Source organism: Plectropomus leopardus, chromosome 16 (assembly GCF_008729295.1).
Source record: "Plectropomus leopardus isolate mb chromosome 16, YSFRI_Pleo_2.0, whole genome shotgun sequence".
In the NCBI taxonomy this organism is placed as follows: domain Eukaryota; kingdom Metazoa; phylum Chordata; class Actinopteri; order Perciformes; family Serranidae; genus Plectropomus; species Plectropomus leopardus.
Window position 1 is genome coordinate 19699817 of NC_056478.1, and position 23991 is coordinate 19723807.

The 23991-nt window shown below is 39.0% G+C and overlaps 1 protein-coding gene across 2 annotated transcripts in view; it reads right to left on the reverse strand.

Annotated features, from left to right (window-relative positions):
- ryr3 (ryanodine receptor 3) overlaps window positions 1-23991 on the reverse strand; it is a 142537-nt gene that overhangs the window by 37272 nt on the left and 81274 nt on the right. For both annotated transcript variants that reach the window (XM_042503061.1, XM_042503060.1), the window contains exons 40-64: window positions 23277-23550; window positions 22976-23090; window positions 18756-18888; window positions 15996-16099; window positions 14314-14449; window positions 13205-13388; window positions 10670-10772; window positions 10419-10539; window positions 8794-8963; window positions 7731-7951; window positions 6194-6284; window positions 5762-5902; window positions 5008-5171; window positions 4653-4731; window positions 4339-4428; window positions 3567-3710; window positions 3087-3149; window positions 2867-2942; window positions 2629-2752; window positions 1782-1897; window positions 1047-1114; window positions 842-963; window positions 546-595; window positions 396-456; window positions 68-306 (exon numbers count right to left, since the gene is read on the reverse strand). In XM_042503061.1, the coding sequence (XP_042358995.1) occupies window positions 68-306; window positions 396-456; window positions 546-595; window positions 842-963; window positions 1047-1114; window positions 1782-1897; window positions 2629-2752; window positions 2867-2942; window positions 3087-3149; window positions 3567-3710; window positions 4339-4428; window positions 4653-4731; window positions 5008-5171; window positions 5762-5902; window positions 6194-6284; window positions 7731-7951; window positions 8794-8963; window positions 10419-10539; window positions 10670-10772; window positions 13205-13388; window positions 14314-14449; window positions 15996-16099; window positions 18756-18888; window positions 22976-23090; window positions 23277-23550 (3189 nt within the window). The remainder of the gene's footprint in view (window positions 1-67; window positions 307-395; window positions 457-545; window positions 596-841; window positions 964-1046; window positions 1115-1781; window positions 1898-2628; window positions 2753-2866; window positions 2943-3086; window positions 3150-3566; window positions 3711-4338; window positions 4429-4652; window positions 4732-5007; window positions 5172-5761; window positions 5903-6193; window positions 6285-7730; window positions 7952-8793; window positions 8964-10418; window positions 10540-10669; window positions 10773-13204; window positions 13389-14313; window positions 14450-15995; window positions 16100-18755; window positions 18889-22975; window positions 23091-23276; window positions 23551-23991) is intronic.

The window sequence follows — 23991 nt, forward strand, 5'->3', positions numbered from 1 at the left end:
TACAAATAAAGTTGTTTTTTTTAAAGAAAATATATAAAAATCGTGGGTATGGAAAACACAAACTCACACAGCAGGTCCACTCCAAACCCATATGTTCTGATGTGCTCAAACAGGGCAGTGAGGATGGGCAGCAGCGCCACAGTCACATAGTTGATGCTCTGTGTGACGCTCTTCATCTGGGCACGTGACTGCATGAACTTTCCCAGTTTTAGCATCTCCAGCAGCTTCTCTAGGTCCTCTGCTGCGTTCTCAAAGAAAGTTTTAAACCCAGCTTTGACCAGCTCTGAGCCAGACTTCATCACCGTTCTGAGGGAGGGCGGGAGAACACAAGGGCTGTTGTGCATGCAGGAGATGTGTTTACATTGTCTACTTACACAGACACAGTGTGCTCTTACCTGGTGTCAAGGCAGTGAGTGAGGATGTGCAGACAGCTCACCATGATTGCAGAGTCACTTCCTGCGAGAGAAACATTTACAGTAGATGTGAAAAGAGAATAAAAGCAAAGAGGCACATGAGGATACAGACAGGGACAATGCCAACCTTACCAAAGAGAGAAATCCTGTGTCTGACAAGAGCTGCCAGCTTACAGAACAGGCTGGAAAAGAAAGACGGTAAGAACAGAATTGAACAAAAAGCTACAGAGAGAACAAAGAAGAGCTGGGAAAAAAGTATAGTCAGCAGGAAAAATAAGAGAAGGTCTGATGATAATGTGAAAGAGAAATTCTGCACTCTTCTCACTGAGATAAAAGGGAGGACTTAAGGGCCAAAAAACCTGTGGACAGCAAAAACCTGACAATAGAAATACTGACTAAACTGATTATATATTGCTTCTAAAAGGTACCTGGTGACCATCTCCTTCTCTTTGTTTGAAGCACAGCCACAGCTGCTCAGATTCTTGCTGGGTGTGGACAGGAAGTAGAGACAGTGGTTCTTTAAAGTTTGATCTGTCACAGGAAGCAACACCTGGGGAGGAAAATTGCAGGTATGAGAATAAAACCTAAATAAAAGACAAAACTTACATTCAATAATATATCAGTGGTTCAGACCTTGGCAAAGAACTTGATCTCCTGGTCATGAGGTGACTTGTCCGTCTTCCCACTTGTGGCCATAGCCTCTGGATTAACAACAAAGTTGAGTTGCTAGGTCAGCGACATAGAAGAGCTCTAAATCTCTGTAAAGCACCTCTTAGTGCAAGCGGCATGTCCAGACTATTTTTACTGAGGTGGCCAAAGTGAGGCACTGATTATGCAGGGGTGGGATGAATATGAGTGCTGTTGCAGGCACAGGCGTCAGCACAGCTTTAATTTACCATTTTTTGTCTCCACTACCAATACCTACTTTAATTACGACAATGCAGCATCTTCATGTTTCCAGTTGAGTTTAAAAGATTAATAGACCTACCAGTGACATCATACGAATGTAAAATAAAGCTTTCACACAAGAAACTCTTAGTAAATAGTAAAATAGCAAATATAAAGTGCCAATGAAATTAAAGGTCCAAAAACTGTAAATAAATAAGCCTATGCATCCATTTTTTTTACCAGTTGTATCACTTTTTTGTCTGTAAAACTGGTCTGACTACACACTATTCTTGCACATTACTGCCTCTCAGGTTTAAAACAGCTTAACCGTTAAAACAGGTAAAACCGACCAGGCAGATAGCCAATCATAATTGGGTGGCACCTGGGTTCAGGGGTGGCACGGTGCCACCCCTAGCCACCCTCTAGACACACCCCTGCTGAGTGCTCAGGGTACCCCTGTTTAAAATGCTACACACTCACCAAGATGAGCGATGAACTCCTGTGCAGAGTCAACATACTTCAGGAGCCTTTTGAGGAACTTGTAGGCAAAACGCTTCTCCATGGATGATGAGTCCTGCTCCATGTCCTTTAGACCTCTGTCAGATTAAAGAATCACTAATGACTACTCTTTAGATAACAGATTATTTCTTCCCATCACATCACCAAAAAGAAAAGTAGATATCAGGCAAAATGGTCTGTAATCATCGCAGTGATAACCGACCCCTCTGAAGTCCAGCCCTTTTTCACTCTGTGCTCCAATAACAGTTGAGTAAGCCTGAACCCGAGTCAATCTTCCCTTTTCCTGTTGTACTTAACTCCAGATATGCTATGTATATATTCCAGTCTTCAAGGAAACATCATGTAGTATATAACCACATCTTAAGTTAGCTAATGTTAGCAAAACACTAGCTAGGGAAACCTCGTATCCACATCTAGTATCCATGAATATATCCTTCCATCGCACACTGTAGGCCTTGCTATTGGCTCTTGGAAGCTATACTGCCTGATGCCCAGAAACTCTCAAATAAACACTGTTGTAGCCGGCTCAACCATCATCGGCAAGTTTCTTTTTGTCAAGCTTGTTTAACCTGGCAACAGTAACTAAAGGGGGCAAGACTTTGGTTTGGTCAATTAGGATTTAAACAGAGGCTGATAGTCAGGTGAAATCACTGCAAATTTGAAGACACAGTGTGATTACAAAGATAAAACGGTTACATTTTCCAAAAGTATACAGCAGTAAACTTTTAAAACCACTTTTTGTCACATAATGTTTATTCTTTTTGACTTCTTTCTTCAATAACAATGAAGTAGAGAGGAGGAGGTTAACCTTATAATGGCATAGCCACTGATCTGCAGAAACTTGAAGAGCTCCTGGGCCTTCTCTCTGTCTCTGTATTTCTCCTTAGCAGTCAGGGTGTCATAGGGAACCAGCAGCGGGTGGGCCCCTCCTCCTAGGTGAGTTAAATCAAATAAAATTAATTAATCATTTCAAAAGCATTTTACACAAAATTACTTGTCAGAATTACTGCAGCTTAAGTGTATATTTAATCTTAACATGTGCACACCTTTGCTAACGAGTTCAGTTTTCTTCTTCTTGGCCCAGATGTTGTGGTAGTTTTCTGCAACCACCTCCACCATGCCCTGTAAACGCAGCAAAAATGCACATCTCATCAAATCTGAAAACTGTGGTCTCACACTGAGATTAGAGAATATGTGCCAACGTATTAGATAAATGACAATATCATTATTATGACAACAATAATACAAAAATGAACACAAACAAACCTGTAACTCTCTAGACAAAGTGACATTGTGCAAATCCATTGGAGCAGGACTGAACCCATTTATCTACAAGACAAAGAGATATTGTTGGACAGATATCAACATATTATAATTTCTGCAACAAACACACTGGAAAAGAAACTTCTCGGGCAACAAGATACAACATTAGCAAATTCAGCAGTGAACATATATCCTGCCAAAAATAAACATGTAAAAAAAAAAATAAATAAATGATGATAAATGAAGCAAGATGTTTAAGTGATACAAGTCATTAGCTTTGTTGCTTTGTGTGCATTATTCTTGCAGGGCAAGGGAGTGGCCCACCCATTTAATTTTTCAGTGGAGCCCTACAATAAATTATCTCTGCTAAGCTAAGTGCACTAACGCAACAAAAAAAGCCGAGGCAGCTTAACACAGAGGAGGAATAAAAGTTTTAAAAACAAAAAGTGAAATGAATGATAATGAAAACTATCAAGGTGTTACCTGAGACTCTGAGATCTTTTTTTGTTTTTCACTCTCTCGCTGTTGGAACATGGCTTCTCCCTCCTTGGTCCTCTCAATGTTCCAGCCCATAGCCAGCATGCTCTTCAGTGACTCCTTTACTGGCCAACGGTATGTTTCTCTTTCCTATATGTTAAACACATAAAAGTCTTGACAGTCACTTTTTGAGATTAAACCTTATGGCAGACTGTGTTTTCACCAGATGTGTCAGTTCAACACAAGTAATAATGTTTACATAAGTCAGACAAACACATCTAATCAGGTCGTGAAAAAATCATTAATAAGGATGATAATTTCTGGGTTATTTTCCTGTTTGAGTTTTATGTAAAAGAGGTTCACTTTGGTTGGATGAATGATCTTTTCAGCCCTAACTTGTTTTAAATTGTCAGCAATAAACACATTTAAATTGCCTTTGCTAGTTTTACAAAACCATGGTTATTTATATATTACCAGTTTCCTTTCTTGACAATCAAGTTTTCAAGTTGGCAAACATTAATTTGTGCTCCAAAAAATGTTGCAATACTGTCTCCTCCCATTAATGCAACCATTATTTCCATCATTATTTCTGTCTTCACAACGGCATTTCTTCTTGCAACTAAAACTCAAGGTTCTACTACCAACTAAAACCCATCTACCTGTAAGAGCTGATCAAGACATTTATTTTCATTAACCAAATATATCGAACTTATGATTGAACACAACCAGCAGTTAAAGAATGCTTCTCCGAGCAGCCCTTGTATCAATGTTCAAGTACCTTCTCACTCAGTGCTTTGTAAGACTTCAGCAGTGGATGAGTTTTGGCCTGCTCATCCAGGCTATCTCCATGTTTCCAACCTGCGGACACCTGCAACAACAGTTAAAAGTAGGCTGTGTGGTATATTGCATTTCAGGAACACAAAAAGCATAAAAGTTTTCATACTCTGAATTCTGGCAGGCATGCCACTGTACCAGACAAGGACAAATACAAATAAATAAAAGATTCATTTTCTATCCTATATGAGAGATTGTGTACATAAATTGTTAGCATAAGGGAAGAAGACACTGAGACCGCATGAACAGGCAACTGACCTTCTCTGAGGACCACTTGTCATGGGAATGCTCTGCATATTTGTTGGCAATGTACTCAAGTTTTTCAGGAAGGGAGATACTAGAGATTGGAGATAATGTTTAAATATTAATTATTACTTCAAAGTCAATTCTACATGTATATTGAGCAGGTAAAAACTTTGTTTTGATTTTTAGACAAACACTCCAGGGATACACACAGATTTTAATTGAATGGACAAGGCTAATATTTGCAAAAATCAGTTGCAGATATTAGATTAATTTTAATTATGTGCCTTTTGATTTCCTTGACTCTAAAACAAACAAAAAGTCATTAAGTAAGTATGTAAGTGAGTAAATGCATTTTCTGACCACTCACTTGGCAGTGTTGATAGGTTTGGGATCAAAGTTGCCCTGTGCATCTACTGACGCCTCTTTCTCCAGCGTTGCTCCAAGAGTGGCATCCACGAAGTCTGGAGGCAAGGCCCCAGCAATGGCACACAGGCATGACATGGTCATTTTGAAAAGCTCGGGATCATACTTCTACAGACGAGACAGATAAAGCAGAATGAGGACATGTCTGCTTAGCTTTTAGATGGACGCAGTGAGCAGAGCAGAGCCAGAGAAAGAAAAAGAGGAGGGGGGAGAATGAAAGAGAGCTGGAAAAATCTGCACCAAGCGATGTCTCGTCACAGACTGATAAATGATTCATCTGTTTTGGCTTCGCCTCAGCTGCACTGCTCACAAGCACTTCGTTGAGCTTTCATTTCACCAACTCTGACTACCGAGAACTTTTCTCTCACGAGAGCCACACTCAGGTGCTGAAAATGCAAGATTTTTCCAAAAACAGAATAGAAAGAAAAAAACAGCAGATGAAATCTGTATGAGAGCAAACAACACTAGACTACTAAACATTTTGTTATGCGACAGAGAGGGATTCAAGGAAAATATTGCCTTGCCTCTCAATACTTCTGATTTATTCTCAGAGACAGAAAATGAGCAAGAGGGAGAAAGATAAAGTACATACAGAAAGGTAATACAGCTTTCTGAATTCATAAATCATTTCTTGGTCTGTGGATGTACTGTCAGCTTATCTCAGTGACTGTTCTATACAACACGGTTTCTGGTTGTACCTTCTGAGAAATAGAGTCAAAGATTCCCCAGAAGAGTTTCTTGGTTAGGAGGAGCTCCTCCTCGGAGGCTGTGCCATAGCTGCCCATCCCAGAGGGCAGGCAGTAGTACTTCCAGTTCTGCTCATAGTGGTTGGTCAGCAGCTAGAGATCAGAGATACAAGAAAAGAAACAACTTAGTTCAAGCATATTGAATATTCTTTCACATCTATGGCCAGAGAGTAAGGTTTTTACTGTTTCACATTGTATTACATGTATATAGTAAAGTATGTGATACCCAATGTCAACTGACTTCATACAAACATTTACGAAATCCTTGGAGGAGGAGACAATCATATGTGTGGCTGTACAACATGCAGCAACATGCAGCAACATGCAGCAACTATTTCAACCAATAAATCAAGCACAGAAGTGACAAGAAACTCTATCCCTTACCCGGATGGGTATCTTGCAGTATTCGGTGAGCATAGGAACGTCAAACACCAACCTTCTGAGCAGCTGCTGCATCATGGAGGGACGCAGGTGTCTATGAAAAATAACAATTATATCATTTAAACATACAGAGACAGAGTAGAAGCTATCATGATTTCTTAGTTTTTAGAGGAAGTGAGTACAATAACTGTAGATTCAATATCAAATATACACATGCACCCAACTTATTGATAAAAATTTCATATGTGGAATGCACAGAAATACTAGTACACCATATACTCATATCCAATAGCATTTTGGAAATTTAGGTGAAAAGATTCCTCTGTGTGAAGGAAAACGTGTATTGTGACCTTAAGTATGTAGCAGACACAGACTGTAAAGACACGCTGCGGGATTCAGGGTCAGTCGAGTTCAAACTCCCTCAGAGATCGAAAATGGCTGCCAACGTTATGTGGCTAAAATCCTCAAGTATCAGTGTGATCATTCTGTAATGCTAAGTCGGCTGTTGCTGATGCTTAATTTGGCACTAAGTTGGACAATATGTCAATCATTCATATAGCACAGCAGTGTAGACTTTTACAGTTTGTAAACAATGATGATGGATGTTAACGGTGTGCGTGTAGTACCACAACATTAAGTGCAATAACTTGTCACGCTATGCAAGAACATTACCCACCAAAGATTGGGAATTTCAACGAAAGAAACTGACTCTGAGAAACAATGACCGACTTCCAGGTCTATGTGCTAGAAGTGAGTGCGTAGAAGATAGTAGCAAGTGGCCCAATATTCACATTAATTGTATGTAGAGGTATTAGACAGAGAAGCTTTGCATATACATCAGCGACAAATTACAAGCATAATTACAAGTCACTAGATGCTTAAGACTACCTTTTCTATGGTCATGTATAGAACATCAAAAATCTTGACATAGATGTAGAGCTCTGTGTCTTGATATCACACACAAGACCACTATGTATATGTTATGAATAACAAACCAGAAAAATGACGTTACACCCTAACAGGGAATTTCACCTGCATTTTGTTTTGTTGGCTTGCCAGCTAGCTAACAGCTTGATGATAGCGTTGTTATGCAAAAATGAATGTTGCCTCTGTTTTACTGCAATGCGAGAATTTTTCATTGTTTCCTCAGTCCAGTGGTAGTCAAGGAACGGATGGATGGATTAAGGGTAACACCTGAAGATTACAGTCAAAATTAATCACATCATACTCAACAAAGTTCCATGACTTGTCCAGGCCTGGAAAATGAGATTGTGTAATCATACAATCATGTATAATTTGAATTTAAAAGTAATCAAAAGCTCAGTTTAATTCCCCCTAAAGTAATAGTGTCATTTAATCTAGTACACTTAATGTGATTGTTTCCTGCAGTTTGTGATTTAACGTGAACAGTCTACATGCTCTTTAAAGTGGCAGAGAGGGCTGCTCCGTATGTTTGCACTAAACCCTGAGAACAAAAGGTTGGCAGTAGAATAGTTTGAAGGATAATAGCTCAGTCTTAACAAAGCTTGACATTCCTTACCTGCAGATAGCCAGCAGACACTCCTCGATGGCGTCCCTTTGTGCCTTGGTGAGAGAGCGTCCTTTGGACAGCCTGTAGATAGTCTGCAGCGTGGAGTCAATCAGCTGTGCGTAATGCTCTGTGCTGCTAAAGAGAGCAGCGCAGCGAGTAAGCAGAGGCAGCAGGGCCGAACCGATGTATCTGTTCATGGCCAAAGCCGTCTCAGTGGTGCTCAACACCTCCTGTGAAACAGAGAACAATATATATAGGGTGAAGGATAGAGAGACAAACCACACATCTCTCCACATGTCAAGATTATTGGATGGGTGTGAAAAAAGGCTCCCGGCAACAGCAAAAAGAAATATGTGGTTCTCGGGCAGGAGAAAAGTGAGGTTAAAGTGGAGATGAAAAGACTTAATTTTCCCTGATGTCACAGTTGGGACTGGAGGTTTGAAAAGGGCACTGACTGAATAGAAAGTCTGTTGAAAAGATAATCTGTTTTTTAAAGAATTTGGCTGATATGTGAATGGTGATTAATTTTCCCAGAGAATGGTGTAATGTTCACAGTGGTTCGGTGTTGATTCACACATTGCCACAGTAGGAGTTATTATAGTATAAGTCAAATAAGAGTGAATACTGATCATATAAGGATGAGCAGATGTTTTAACATTTCTAACCGGATGATTTTTACCAATAATTAGGTTAATATTTCTGACAGCTTAAAGGTAGCCATGACAAGGCTTTGTTCTGAGCAATCTGTGTTCATGTTTGTTGAGATTTTCTGCCTCTGTTACACATCTAGTGAGCAAACAGGAAATCCAGACTAAACTGTTTCTACTGAAATTATTTAAGATTTAAGATGACAAAAACACTATTTGAGTTATAAATGTAATAAAAGAGAAAAAGAAGACGGAGATTCTTATCAAACCTGCTGGCAGCAAGCACTTTTACTTTGTAAAACTACAGGCTAAAAGACTAAAAAGTACTCAAACAAATGTTTTGATAGCTACTGGGTGACAAATCACGAGCATGAAGGTGAAGGGATAGGAAGTAAAAGTTTTTTTGTTTTTTTTTTCTCACTCACTGTGTCCAGAGATGCAGAGGCTTGGAGGTCAGGCAGGAAGCCGACCTCCAACATCTGGAGCAAGAAACTCTGGTCCTCGATGCCGTACACTCTCTCCAGGAAGAGCACCATGGAGGCCTTGTGGTCCGGACAGAAACAGGCTGACATGTCGGGTTCTGTCACTGTGCCATCTGAAGGTCAAACACATTTTAAGGGGGGGAATTACAGTTTAATGTGTCGTTTCTAAACACTGAATTTGATATTTCTTTTTCATCTGAGACTTATCCTGGTATACCTGACTATTAAAAGGGTATTTTAAGGGCAAGTACTGTATATTAATAAATACTGGCATATTTTCACATCGAATTGGGTAAATTAGCAGTTTATTTCAACCAGAGTTGGGGGTTGCTGTAACATTCAAAAGGGCAACTCATTGACTTTGAATGAAGCATATCTTATGATGATAAAATTACTCTATATTTAAACTGAGTCTGGTGGGTTTTGCAGTGGCAAATTCAGGGCTGTTTCTGTCCAAACAAAAAGGATATAAATCATTAAGGTTTAATTAAGGTTGACCTCTGTAGGGATCATACATACATAATGGTGTCAGACATAAAAAATAATAATCTGAGCCAGTCAGTGGCAAAAAACTCCCAGCACTTTTAATGGACATGAATTGATGGTGCAAACATGCCTCAAATGGTTCGTGCCTGTCTCACCGCTTTCAGTCTCAGTCAATAATGGACCAATTTCAAAAACTGTTGCTCTCGCAGTCTCTTGTGGCACAAAAAAATGGCAAATGGGGTCCACAAATTTGTCCTTTCACTAACAAAAGCAGATCTTTACATGCAGTACTGAAAGACAGAGGGTTCATCCTTTGCTCATTAACAGTGTGAATAGGTGTCAGAGGAGTATTTAAGGTAAAAAAATATTACCAGGCATGATAAGCTGTGGAAAGTTATTAAAGCAAAAACATTTTTTTAATTCTCATTAAAAAATAGAAGCAAAAATATTCAGTCATTTAAGAGACATTCTGCTTTCTTATTAGAGGATGTCACAAAGAAAATTGGATATGAAGTTAATTTTCTGATGTGACTGCTGCAGGAGGTGGATTTTTTTGGTAGGTAAGATGATAACTACACATATAATTATGAAGTAAAGCACAAACTGCCAAGGCGCTAGAAGCATCTCATGGGCACAGTTTTCTTCCATAGTAGAAGTGAACAGATATGCACTCCTGAATGAAGCCTGGCTGGTATGATTTTCATGATATACACCCAGCGTGCAGATCTGAGATGATTTTCAAAGTGCAGAAATATAAATTTATTTGAGTTGTCGTGATCTGGCAGCATGACTCACAGCATATACCAGCCAAATAAAAAAAAATGCAGGCAGTAATGTGGCATGAGAAAACTGAATCCTTCTTTACATACATTGTGGCTTATATTTGTATATTTGGTTTAAATTAAAATGTTTAATGAGATTGCTGGCCATAATGCCAGTTTCAACCTTAAATCCAGTCCAAAGACCATTAACATGCCACCGCTGGATGCTTCTCTGTATCACTTTTGGCTGCTTTTAGACCAACCATCAACATCGGCATGCATGACTTAATGTAGCAAACAAAGCCGCCGAGACCAGCTCACCTTTATTGAGCACAGGCATTTTGAGCGGGATGCTGATGATGCCCACCAGGTCTGTCGTGGGAACCAGAGAGCGCAGGATGGCTCGGATACGCAGCGCCTCACCTTTACCCGCATTGATGAGCTGTAAGCAACACAGAAAATATTCAACTCACTAATTCCTTCATCCAGGTTGTTGTAGTAGTCTCTGTTTTTGTATAGAAAACAGTAATAACATGAAAGCAAGTGTGTGCATTGATGAAAAAGCTCCTCACATGCATCTCTGGAGCACAACGTCCTAGCAGGTCGATAAGAGCAGAGTAGAAGGACATGATGGCGTTGCCCATGTGAATAACTTCACCTTCTTCCTCACCAGACCTGAAACAAACAGACAACACATCACTGTGAAAACATATTTTGGGATAAAGAAAACCTTGTTACTAATTAGAAAACCAGGATCCGTAGATTGTACAATGCAGTTTGTCAGGAAAAATGGGCACCAGAAAAGCATTAGTTGGGCAATTTTGAGAACATTTATAACAATGTTTTGGCACAATACATGATCTCCTCAAAGGCCATTGTGTTATACATATTGATTTTGACAAGCTTCCAAATCCCTCTCCTCACTTCATGCAATAATAACTTTACCCATTAAAATGCAGCCAGTGTATAACAGCCTTTGCATACTGATGTGAGTAGGCAAGGCACCAACATTTTCTGCACAGCTAAATTCACAGCTTTCCATCAATGCCAAGGCTGCTAGATTTGTTTCTCCTATACCTCTAACCATACATCTCTGTACGATGTTTCCATGCTAAAGTTAAGGTTTAACTCCAGTTTAAACTCTAGTCTGTTACCACCCGGTCTGTCATCCACACCAGCCCCCCACCAGCACCCAATGAACCGGCACCACCCTCTCGCACTTAAAGGCTTTTAAGTTATTTACTATTACATCTGACCGCTGGACTCTAGCTCTGCTACATGGACACAACAGTTGTTGTTCATGTATAATCAGTGCTGTGGACCATATTATGTCATGTCTTTTACGTGTTATCCTCGTGTCCTTTTCAGGATTCCCACACATTTTCATGGAAAAAATTTGAAAACTTTTTTATGACTGTTTGAGGAGCTATGATAACATTCTTTCCTAACTTGGCCATAGTTTTTGAAAACAAGTCAGATTTGAACTGTATTCAAACATAATTCCATGTAGCCGGCATGCATGAAGAGAGAAGGAACATGGGGAGAAAATGGAGAAACATGTGTAATGATAAAACGTTGGCACACATCAACACAGAGCGCTACGTTACATCTACAGCTACAGAAAACACATTTGGAAGGTTATGCATGGAAGATTCATGTAACTAGGTCATTACACACAACAAAAACGCAAGAATTAAATGCACTTTAGATGCCTTTCACAAGTATCTTGAGCACTAAGCAAATTGTTTTGGATCCTTTCGAAAACAGGGAAAAGGCAATAGGCATCTTGGCGAGAAATGTTGCACAAATTGCAAGAAATTAGCAGATTTTGAAAAATATTAAAAATCGAAAATTTAAAAATAAAAAAAGTCGATAAACTGTATTTCTAACTATAATATCATACATTAAAAAGTATGCTACAGAATTATTATTTTTAAGCACATTTTCAGGGAAATTTCCTTGTTCAATTTTGTTTTTTTACTGTCCTTTTTATTTATTTATTGATAATTTTCAGGCAATTTTCTTGCACTTTTTAAAACTTATTTCTTGCTTATTTTGGGTGATTTTTTTCTTTTAAGTTGCTCTTTGCCATATTCCCATTTTTTGAAAGAAATCAAGGTAATCGATAATGGAAGAGAGATTTTCTGCATTGTGTCCACCATTACAAGGATATTTAAAAATGTGTTTTGCTTCTTGTCACTTCTCTTGTTTGAACTTCGCTGTGCTGAATAATTGATATGCAAAGTGTGACTCTAAAAGATTGTTTTCACATTAATCTGCTGAAGGGGAATATTTCTCTGTGCTCACTTTGATTCTCAGTTTAAGTCGTACACAACGTTCAAGAATGATTTTATGCCCTAACAACTAGTTTGAAAGTCAATCACAATCCAATATTCATCCTATACAAGTGTAGTGTGGAGACTTTAAACCTACAGCGCACTCACACTGGCAATAGGCTTGTAAGTGAAGTATTTAGCAATCAATATATTGAAAGGAATCACATTTGCATATGTATGGAGGAGAAAGAGTAGATGTGCTCTGAAGAACTTTTAAGAAGTTTACTTAACTTTTTTTCTGGTAAAACCACAGTTGATAAACTAATTATCAAATTAAGCATTCTTATATGTCGTAAAATATGTCTGGTGGGAAACCATCTTAACTAACCCAGTTCAATAAAAGATATGTTGCAGAATTTTCTTATTTTAGTATGAGACCTTATACCCAAGCAATACAATCCGATGAGAAACTTCTCATTCAAATTGAAAGCAATAAACTCCTCCTCCCTCCAGTTCCTTTGTGCAGGCTTACACAAAGAAGCAATCTCAGATCTTTTCACAGTGATGCGAATGAACAATATATCAAATTCAAACAGATATAGCTCTAAAGTCCAATAACTAGAAATAATGCCTGTTTAGCTGAGATAAGAAACACACTGGCAAATCCAATTAAGTGTAACAATTCACACAAAGTCACAGATAATGTGAGACTTTATCACTGGTGACTGCTCTGTGGGTTTTTAGTGTCTCGTGATGATTTAAATACTGATTCAAAGGCTTTTCAACCCTGATTAGAACAGAATTATGCAAGAAACTGGTGTGGATTCCTACCCAGTAGTGACTCCATCAGGGGTCTTGGGCAGGTCCAGGGCAGGATCATCAGCGATCTTGATGGCCTCCTTCATGGCCGCCAGCAGACCCTGACCTCCCTCTCCTCTCAGGGCGGGGCCGAAACACTCTGGGCGTCTGATCAGCAGCTTTACCACCACGTTGGCATTTTCCTCCACGCTCTCACCTGGAATGCAAAAACAGAAGGGCAATGGGCAGTGATTACAGGTGATGATTTAAGTTATCCCCAAAAAGGCAAATAAGAGGTTGCCAGAGGGCAGAAATCTTACAAGTTGAGTTTATTGCCTTCCTCTGGGATTATTTATTTTTTTAATCCTGGAAAACATTTCCACTGCCAACAGTCAAGCTTTTGACATTAGTTAAGGACAGAGAGGGTTAGAGTCCATGTACAGAAAAAATGCGAAATTAAAAGGGAAGTAATTTTACTACTGACTATGAACCTCAAAACAACCCCAATTAAAAAAATCCAAACTATCCCGGTTTTAATTAATTTACATGACTTTAAGTTTAATTAATTTCTAACTTTTTGACAGCACAAAAACATCTAATAGATAAAACAATCCTAAAAGAAGACCAGACAGAAGAAAAAAAACAATAAGTTAAAATAAATAAGAATTGACTAACACCAAAAGACCAAACAAAAACAAATAAACAAGAGCACTAGCAAACAATAAACAAAGGTAAATCAGGATAGACGAAGTAACATGATAGATTTTTCTTTTTTTTTGTTGTCAAATTCCAACAATACCACTGCTAAGTGTTCACATACGGTCGATTAATTAAAATGTTGAAATCATTTTCTGCCTCATGAAACATTTGCAAGACCTTGTTAAAAGCTTAAAATTCTACACGGTTTACATCGGATTGTGGTTTTCCTGGTATCATCTCTATTGAGGCATCTCTACCTTTTACAGCACGCTGCCGCCATCAGCTGTCATGGTCACAAGAAGATCTGTATACAGTCAAATCATGGACCTCCAGAATAACATTACTCTGAAGTGCCACTAGTAAATAAAGAGTCCTGAAATCATCTTGAAAAAAAAAACATTTATCATATTTGCTCCAAGCGCTCAGTATGAAAGAAAACATACCATTGCAGAACACGACGAACCTCAGGAAGGACAGGTAACGCTCTCCCTCTATAGGGTTCCAGCCGAGGTCTGGGTAACCCTTAGCAACCAGCATGGCGCAACTCTGAAGACCACAGCCTGCCAGGTATGTCACCACCTACACATAGACACAAACACACACATTTCTGTTTCACTCCTGGGTATTATAATGGCATACTCTGTCTTTTTGACTGTCAGTGTCAGTAACAGTGACAGCTTGAAAGCATTTGCTGAGCAAGCTTATTCAACTGGCACAAAATCGCACTTCATTTTTCACTGAGAAAACTTGGGTGGCACGGGGTTTCTATTTCTGTCCGACTTACTTTCACAACAAAACGTCAGCAGCGAGGAGTTGTAATAAGAAATCATCTCAGCTGTTACTAATGTAAAAGGAATCCACTGATCATTTTGCACTTTGAAATGTTTCATCAGTCTAACATCACAGAAAAACAGATCATTTTTTATTTCAAAGGATACAACATCATCAGGACTAAGTTAATCTTATGCCAGCCAGTTTCAAGCAATTACACTGTCCTTCACAAATATCCAATGTCGAAATAAAACTGAGTTTTACCTCAGTTGGTGAACACTCCGATGATCTTGATTTTTTGGTCTAGCATGGTCATAAAACTCAGGCCCAGTTTTCTAATGCCAATCTTTTTCATGTCTTGCAGTTCCAACAAAATCAAACATGTCTGAAACTGTCCTAAGTTTTTAGTCTTGGCTCAAGCAAATGGTGAATAATAGGTGTGCTCTCTCCAGCACCAAACAAGAAGCAGCAAACCAGGAAGACAGTTAACATGGAGGCGACTCTGGGCAGGTGCAAAAATGTGAAAGGTCTTAATTCTTTTGTACTTTGGAAAAGTAGGAGAACCTGGTGGAGTGAACAGGATTCTGTTAAATTCAGCATGAATCTGATGCAACAACTGGCACTTATTTTAGTGAAGAATTTTAATTATTTAAATGGTTAGCCTCTTAATCCCACGGTCTCCTACCACTAAAATAGCACTGCTGGCCAACAGAGGCTGGTAGTGATTTGAAGCAACAAGAAGTTGTTGGTAAGTTTTTATGCAAATACAGTTTATGTTTGATTATTTTGATGCTGAACTGACAAGAATACTATCAAAATATGACACCTTTAATCTCGTGTTTCCAGAGTTATGTGTTTTTTTTTACGGACATGTACGGAACTTGTAATCATTCATATTTCTTATAGGGAGTTTGGTGTAATATTTTCAACCAGGAGCAGGATAGTAAATAATGCTTGAAAAGTCTTCTCAAAGTCTCCTTGTGTATTGTAGATATTACTGTCCCATTATATGCTTTTAGTGAACTTAAAAAATAAATGTGCTCTTACCATAATATCTAGTTCTCTTACCTCAGCATGTTGCATGTAATTTGATTCAAATTCAGAATATTACAGTGCTTGAAAAAGTATTTAACACTAAAGCAAGTCTATCATGTGACAGATTCACCTGTTACAACAACAAATACCTTGAGGTCACACTGAGCAATAAACTAAACACTGGTTGCTAATCTAAACAGCCTGAAACTGGTTCACTTAATAATGCAGGACTAATAATGGTTTGACTGTAGTAAATTTCAACCCCAACCTTTTAAGATGCAGTGAAACATGTTTTAACTGCTGGGCTTAAGTAACAGACCTTTTCCAGATCAGGCTCCTCCAGGGCCAGAGCCAGGCCGTTGTTGTCCATCACTGAAGATGCTGCAACATCCAGCGGAGTGGAGCCCCGCATAGCTTCAGAGGCTACACACACACACACACATATACGCGCACACACACACATACGCACAAACACAGGCAAAGTGTTACCAGCAAATCAAACTTTACATTTCTTCTGCATTAAACAACAGGGGGCAGTCTATCTACATATGTTATTGTGATAGTCTTTATTCTCTTGCTGTTCAGAGTAGCAGGTAAAAGGATTGGGTTACACATGACAATGATTTTTAGAAACAGTTTTTTAAAGATGTTTTTCAAAACCTTAAAAAAAATAAATTATTAAAAGGAAACAAAATATAATGTCAAACTCTTACAAATTCATCACACACTCACAAAAAAATATTGGGCCTTATTCAGAAAATAGTGCTTACACACAAATCTGTGCTTAAACCATGCAAACAAATGTTTTATGCACAAATCTAGGATTCATCAATATTTTCTTACCTGAACATGTTTGTACTCTGCAAACTAGGGATGCATGATATTGCATTGCTTGCTGGTATCTGATATGCTGATATACAAACAATTCATTTGGTCGATAGCTGATACCAATATCGGTATGTCCACTTTTTTCCTAAACCAATTTTAGTGATCAAGTCTCTTCTGTAGTGGAATTAATTCATTCTTTCATTTTGCAAAATAAAAAAAATACTTCATCTTGGTTTTGTACCTGTTCACTTTGTCAGTTAAGAAAAAAAAATCAGTTTGTGCTATTGGCAGAAATCAGCATGTTGGCCAATTGCGATATTTCATTTTCAAACCAATATCTGATGATACCGATGACGTGCCGATATTCTCATGCATCCCTAACAAACAAACAAATGTCTGTGCCTACACAAAAATTACAAAGGTTGGGCTTTCTTAGAAAATGTAAACACACACCTTCTAACTAAATGCAACATATTAAAAGTGCATTAAAAGTGCATCCAGTTGAAAGTACAAGCAGCAGGAATGTACCTGCAATTTAGAATGATTTTGAATTCACCAACATACGCACAATAAGAACCAAATCTGCCAGTGCACACGTCATGAATCTGACGGTAACTTTGCATGTGCACCTATTTTAAGCACATAGTAAGAACATTTCTATGCACACGCAATTAAATGAGGCCCATCTTTACAGAATGCACTTCACATCTTTGGGAAAATGTGTCATGAACAAAAACTGATTTATCGCTTCAATATTACCTCAGTAATGTTTGACACTCAATTTAAGTTGCAAACATAATGCACATTTCTAGAAAGCATAACGGCTATAAACGCGATGTATAGAATGCTTCATAGATTAACTGTCATTTTTAGTTTAGGTTTTTGTGTCTGCTATCTAATGCAATGACCATTAATATTTTAATCTGTGCACTTTATAATAATCAAAAATCTGATAACAGTCACAAAAAAACTGTTGATGATGTTGTGCAGATAGTTAATTATACGTTAATGAATCCCCTAACTAAGCCTCAATGTGCAAAAACACTTCCTGCCTGCAAAAATGGTTACATTCCCATTGGGCACCTATGCTGAAAATAATTGTGCACACTGCTGCATGGCAATGTAGATAAAAAAAAATCAGTAATGGGTTCATTATTATAACTATGTCCTTCACACAGGCAAACGGTATCATTTAGGGCAATTTGCCCCGAAAGAAACAGAAAACACAAGGCATGTGTCCTAGCACATTCACATTGACAAATGTGATTTGTGAGTGAGCACATATCAAATGTTTCATGTTAGGCATGACGTGTGTGTTTGCATTTGTCTGTCCTCTCTGCATCATGTGAACGTCTCCTCTTTCACAGGCAGGAGATTTAGTTTACAGCGGCAGCAGCCGGAGCCCAGTGAATCATCAGTCCTGCCCTGCATGACTAAATAACCCCATCCCTCATTTTCCTGCCTCCCTCTTTGGCCTTTCACTCTCTAACTGATACTCTGGCATAATGTGGGCGATAAGTTTGTGTCTGCACTTCAATTAGATGAAAAACCCTTCCAGCAAGTGGCACCTACTGGTTTCAGTGAGAATTTTGCATCACTTTTCTGTTCCTACTGTGTGATAAATACTTGAAGAAATTCAAAATGTCAAGGAATCCATTTAATTTCTTTCAATATTTCTCACTTCCACTGCACCCTTTAACTTTCTCTTACCACCTCATCTTCAGTTTCTGAAAAGCTTCCATCTCTTACTTCAGTACCTTCAGCTTATCTGTCATATTTATATTTTTCTATTCATGTTTACACCTCTTTTTTTCCTCTTTTGGGATTCTATACACTGTAAAATGCTGCAAAGCAACTGTCAGAAGATAACAGACTACACCATCTCATGTTCTGAAACTTATCGCATGGCTAGTAAACCAATATGTTCAGTGAATGTAGTCAAATAATGTGCAACGCATTAGAATGTCTCATTGATATTTAGTAACTTATTTGTTTGCATTTCCTATATTCTTTGTCTGGTCCTCATGCCAGACAGTATGCAGAGGACCACAAGAGGTGCCAGTGTACATCTTTTGATCATCTATCGTATTGATTTCTCTCACATAGCTCTCCTGATTGCTGCTTGCTGCTTGTCTCTGTCTATGAGTTTGTGTTTGGTCTGAGGAGACTGTAAAACTGAATTGCCCTTATGGAATAAAGAGAGTTGTCTGAATCTAAATCTGAATCATGTTCTGACTCTACCAGTACTTACCCAGCCCAACACTGCTGTTCTCCAGCAGGTAGCTCAGGTGGTCAAACATGGCTTTCTGGTTCTGGCGGCTGATACGACAGAAGTAGCACAAGAAACGACAACAGCTGGCCACCATCTTGGGGAAGGCAATCTCCTGTGGACACAAAATGAAAACACAAATGTGAAGATGCTCAGTTTCTTTTTCTTCACCTTTTTTTTATTTTTGAATTTTTTTTTTGCAGTGGGCTAATTTACACCAACATGCAACAAACTGGACACTCATTTTTATAGTAGTGACTAAACAAGCAATGGAGAAGAATGAAGTATGGAGGGGAATCTTTTGTGCAGCATCTCCGTTGCCTTGCTGCTAGAGAGGAATAGAGGATTGCTGGATTTATCTGCTTTATATTTCTGTTGGCAAGAGAGGAGAATCGCAGTTTTTTGTTGCATTTGGTGACATTTCTCTAATATCAGATGTCGGTGACATTTGAGTTGTGTTTTGATTATTGGCTCTGTAGCCCATGAGGACACACAGATATTTTGACCCGTTACCTTTGTCACTGTGAGACTTTATTCCTGAATATCCATCAAGCATCTACATTGATCAGCCAAGATATTAAAACCACCAACCGGTGGAGTGAATAATAACGATTATTTTATTACAGTGAATGCAATGAAATGTTCTGCATGAAAACTTATGCATTCATGTGGATGCCACATGAATGCCAGGATGACCTAAGGAACGTGACAAAGAGCTCAGAGTCCTTTCCTTTCCTCTCAATTCCCCAGATTCGAGTCTGACGGGGGATCTTTGGGACGGCATCCCAACTCACAACCCACAGGACTCAAAGGATCTACCACCGATGCCCTGATTCCAGACACCACAGGACATCCCCAGAGGCCTTGACAGGTCAGAGCCAATCTGATCCAAAGAGGCCCCTCCGAGGCTCGGACTTGGCTCTGGAGTACTGGCATGCCCCATGGATGCTCGGTCAGATTGAAATCCAGGGAATTTGGAGGCCAAGTTGACACCTTGAGCTCTTTTCACCTCCCTTCAGACCATTCCTGAGCAGTTTTTGCTAATGTATTGTCCTGCTGTCGGGCAACTGCCATCAGAAGTGCCATTAGCATGAGGGGAGGTACTTGGTCTGCAGCTGTGTTTGGGCGGGTGGTGTGTGTCGAGTGGTATACACATAAAGGCTATGATGGAAGGTTTTCCTAAAGAACATTGCATTGTGAGGAGATGATCAATGTTATTCCCTTCAACTGTCAGTGTTTTTAACATTGTGGCTGATCAGTGTATATGTAGCAGTCTTAAGGAAAAGCTCAGAGTCTCAATACATTTTATTTTGTTGACAGTATAGTCATCCTTTGATGGAGAGTATGGCTGCAGTCATTTCCATGTGATGGCTTTCTCGCTCACAGCCAGGAATACTTTTAACGGACATTCATCCCCAGACATGAGTTTGTCCGCTCTTTTGTCACATTATATCTGGGCAAAAATCCCAATCAACTTCAAAAATCTTCATTTTTCTGTAGCAATCTCTTGCCAATATGACAAATATAAGGGGCAAGCCCAAAGAATATGAAAATGATCAGCCATTTCTTTTACCACATTGCCCCCAGCATTCATCTTGTCCCTGATAACCGCTCTGAATAAATTTCATCTTTGGAGTTATAAAATGTTTTATTATGTTCTTCCAACAGACGTCTCTCAAGGACCTTGAGTTGGCAGTCTCAGCCCTGCTTTCCCACATATCATTCCAGTCATCTTCGACTATCCACAGGCGTGATTCTGTCTCCCATTTTAGTTTGGAGTTTCAGACCCTCAGGTTTTTAAGTGAATCTGAGGCTCTAAAATATTCTCCACAACATACTGGTTAAGACAACCTGACAATGTCAAGAGAGACAAGACATTATTTGCGGAGATGATATCTAAACTTTCCCCAAATAAACAGTTGCAGCAGTTGAGGCAGATTTAAATCTCTTTGATATGTTTGGAGGATGCAGACTCTTACATGCTTGCGTCTGATAAAAGTGTAGTCAATAAATAAAATGTATTTTCTATTCATATCACAACAACTGGGAAATCATTTCACCTCCAAACCCTTTTTGCATACAATGCCATTACCTCTGAATCAACCTCATTCTAGTTTGGGTTCATTCTAAGGTTCAGTGTGAGCATTAATCTAAAAGCGAAGTAATTTTTGTCCACGCCTGAGATGAAAGTAAATTGCCAAAGGATCAGGTAGATACCAGAGGGAGGGAAATCCACACATTATCTCCAGTAAATTATACTCTGCAAAAATGAACTGCACAGAAAATCACACTCATCATCAGACAAGTTGCCCCAACTGTTCAACTTTCAATCATGCCAAATGTTTCTGTTTCTAAAAGCAAAAGCAATTTCATCTTTTTAATGTGTTTAAGCCTTGGGAGAAGTTACTGAGTGCTGATTCTCCCTCTGCGCTAACACTGTGCACAACTGGGAATCAACATTTTATGAAAGTCTGGGTTGAATTCAAAAAGACCTAACTATTGTGAAAACTTTTTTTAGCAGTGTGTTTATTTTCCACCTTCATTACATGTTATGGAATTGTGACATACAATCAGTATGTAAAACACACTTACAAGCTGTGGTAATGCCACTTTATATGGCCACAGTAAGTGAAGTGCACATATCAAGTGGCAGTAAACTGGTCTGGAATTTATGTCTGAGACTCTGCGATGAGACTCCCTGAGTCAGATGTGAAAGCCTGAATGTCCCCCTGAGGTCTTTCTGTCTGAGGTTTAATTCATGCTTGGCACTGGACGGGGCATTAAATCACATCCATCTCTTCCAGCTTCTGTCAGCACTGCCTAAGAAGGACAGGCTTCAGTGGCCTCCTTCTCACCCCTCTCATGCCCTCCTCTGCCCTCTCCATTACCCTTGAGGTTTTTCTGAGTATCAGGTTGTTGATCTTGGCTTACTTCACCTACTTAGGATACAATTTGTTTTCCTCAGATCAGTATACAACCTGTTAATGTTAATAGGTTAGCCTCTGTTTGGGCTTTTCAATCAAATAGTCACAGGTACAAAACTCTTGATATAGATCAGAAACTAAATGTTAATCCACATATTAGTGTGTGCATTCCCTTCACATGTTGAGAATGGTTAACATGACAGAAATCTGACTGAAACTGTACATTTTTTGTTTGTTTAATTTTACCAATCAGTGGCGTACAATACTGCACAGCCCACTGTGGTAGTTCTGGGGCAATCGGACTTTACTAACTTTACTAACTAAAATATTATTGTTCAGGAACATGAATTGAAACTAGGTTCCTCCATTTAAAAGGAGTAACGTTGTCTTGAAAACACACTGGGTATTTCCTTGAAGCCTTACAGTTACAGATATGCTGAATGTATGTCCTTTATCATGGAACATTTGTAAAGCTGATTTTTAAAAACTTTAAAATCCTGCAATGTGTACATCAATGTTTACTTGCCTTCTTCTTCACTGCCTTTGTTGTTGGCAATACTGGCAGCTGCAGTGAGGGATAAAGTTACTATGCAACGGCATAGCTGGTACTGGCAAAATAAATGCTCACACTGGTGGAAGCTGGTGGAAGCCCTGCTAGTATCAAAAAGCTGATACACAGCATAGCTAACTTACTTATGGAAGACAACTAGAAACTGATAAGAAATATTCATTTCATTGTATTTCATTAAATTGTTGTTGGTGTTATTAAGTTATTTCTTGTATACTGGTAGCTTAATTACAATAAAAATAAGTAGACACTATATGACATTTCAGTGTTAAAGAGCTTTTTACACCTTGCTTGATAAAGATAAATAAAAGACTGGGCAATATTTATGTTTATAAAGCGTATCTCCCAGGCACATACACACCACTTAGGCACTGTAAGTTTCACTGATTTTGCTGGATGCGTAGTGTTGCAGCAATGGTTCATTCAGTTCAGCTAAAACTAGTATTTCCTTAAGCTTGAACCCTAAGTCAGCATGAATGGGAGGTGCTTAGAATAACAAAATTTTTGAACACTTTCACGGCAACTGAGCAAACAACGAAATGAGGACTGTCAAAAACTCTAGAAAACATATGTAAACTCACTTTCACCTCAAGTTGAGAGGGTTTGTCAGGTATTTGCTGTCTTTACAGAAACAACCCGACAGCACTGAGTTTTACTGAACAGAAAGACTGAAGGAATTAAAATGTCAATATACAGTCATGCCTTCGTACCTGTGATTTGTCTCCTCCCAGCACGTTGACCATGACCTCCATGACTGTCTCATGCATGCCGAGCACTCTCATCAGGTTGGGATGTTGGTAGAAAACCTTGTTGTTCATGATGTCACTGTGAACACCAGAATGGGATTTGTGAAGATTATAATATGTATTACAATACAACTTTTTTAATAAACACGCGCATAAGAAATACTGCCTGACAGTGGAAATGTGTACAACAAGGAACAATTGTTGAAATCATATTACAAACCATCATATTTTAAGTCACTGTGTTTATTGCAACAAATGTTCTCACCCAAGTCCATCAATCATGAGTTTCTCTTCCTCTTTGCCCATCCGGACAGACAGCAGGGACCTGATTTGACCCAGAGATGCCAACAGGTTAATGGCATCCTGCACTGATGCAGCACTGATGGTGTAGGATTTCTTCATGGCCCGGAGCAGCTCCCCAATGCCATCATACTGCCTCCTTAGCAGGCTGAACATCACTCTGACCAGCTCTGGGTCCTGGATGTGAGACTCCTGAGCCCAGCTGGTTATGGTCTGGGAGATCAGTTCCTTCAGGTTGGCTGGAGAAGTGAGAATTCAGCATCCACACAGTGAATGATGGTATGGAAGGTAATTAAGTTAGAGCAGCTTTTCTAACAGAAGCGAATGGTTTAGTGGTGTGATGACTTGGCCAGCAATGAATTTGACCATTCAATGTCATTTGGAGATACTGACCTTAAATATTTGTTTAATCATGAATAAACAGCATTTTCCTGTCATTTCTAACAAACCAGAATCCAGCAGAGCTTTGTGCCAAAAGCAGACAGCAGACTACCACTCTGGTTTCTCTGTGCCTTATTCAATGCCTTAAAATAACATGCAATGCAAAATGAAGTTATGCTTTTGGGCTTGCAGTCCCACTGTGTTTATGCTTACTGAAGTTAAGTCAGGGCTCTGTCTAAGTTGCTATTTAATTCGATGTATGAATTATGGATGGGCATGAGTAATCAGGTACTCACAGT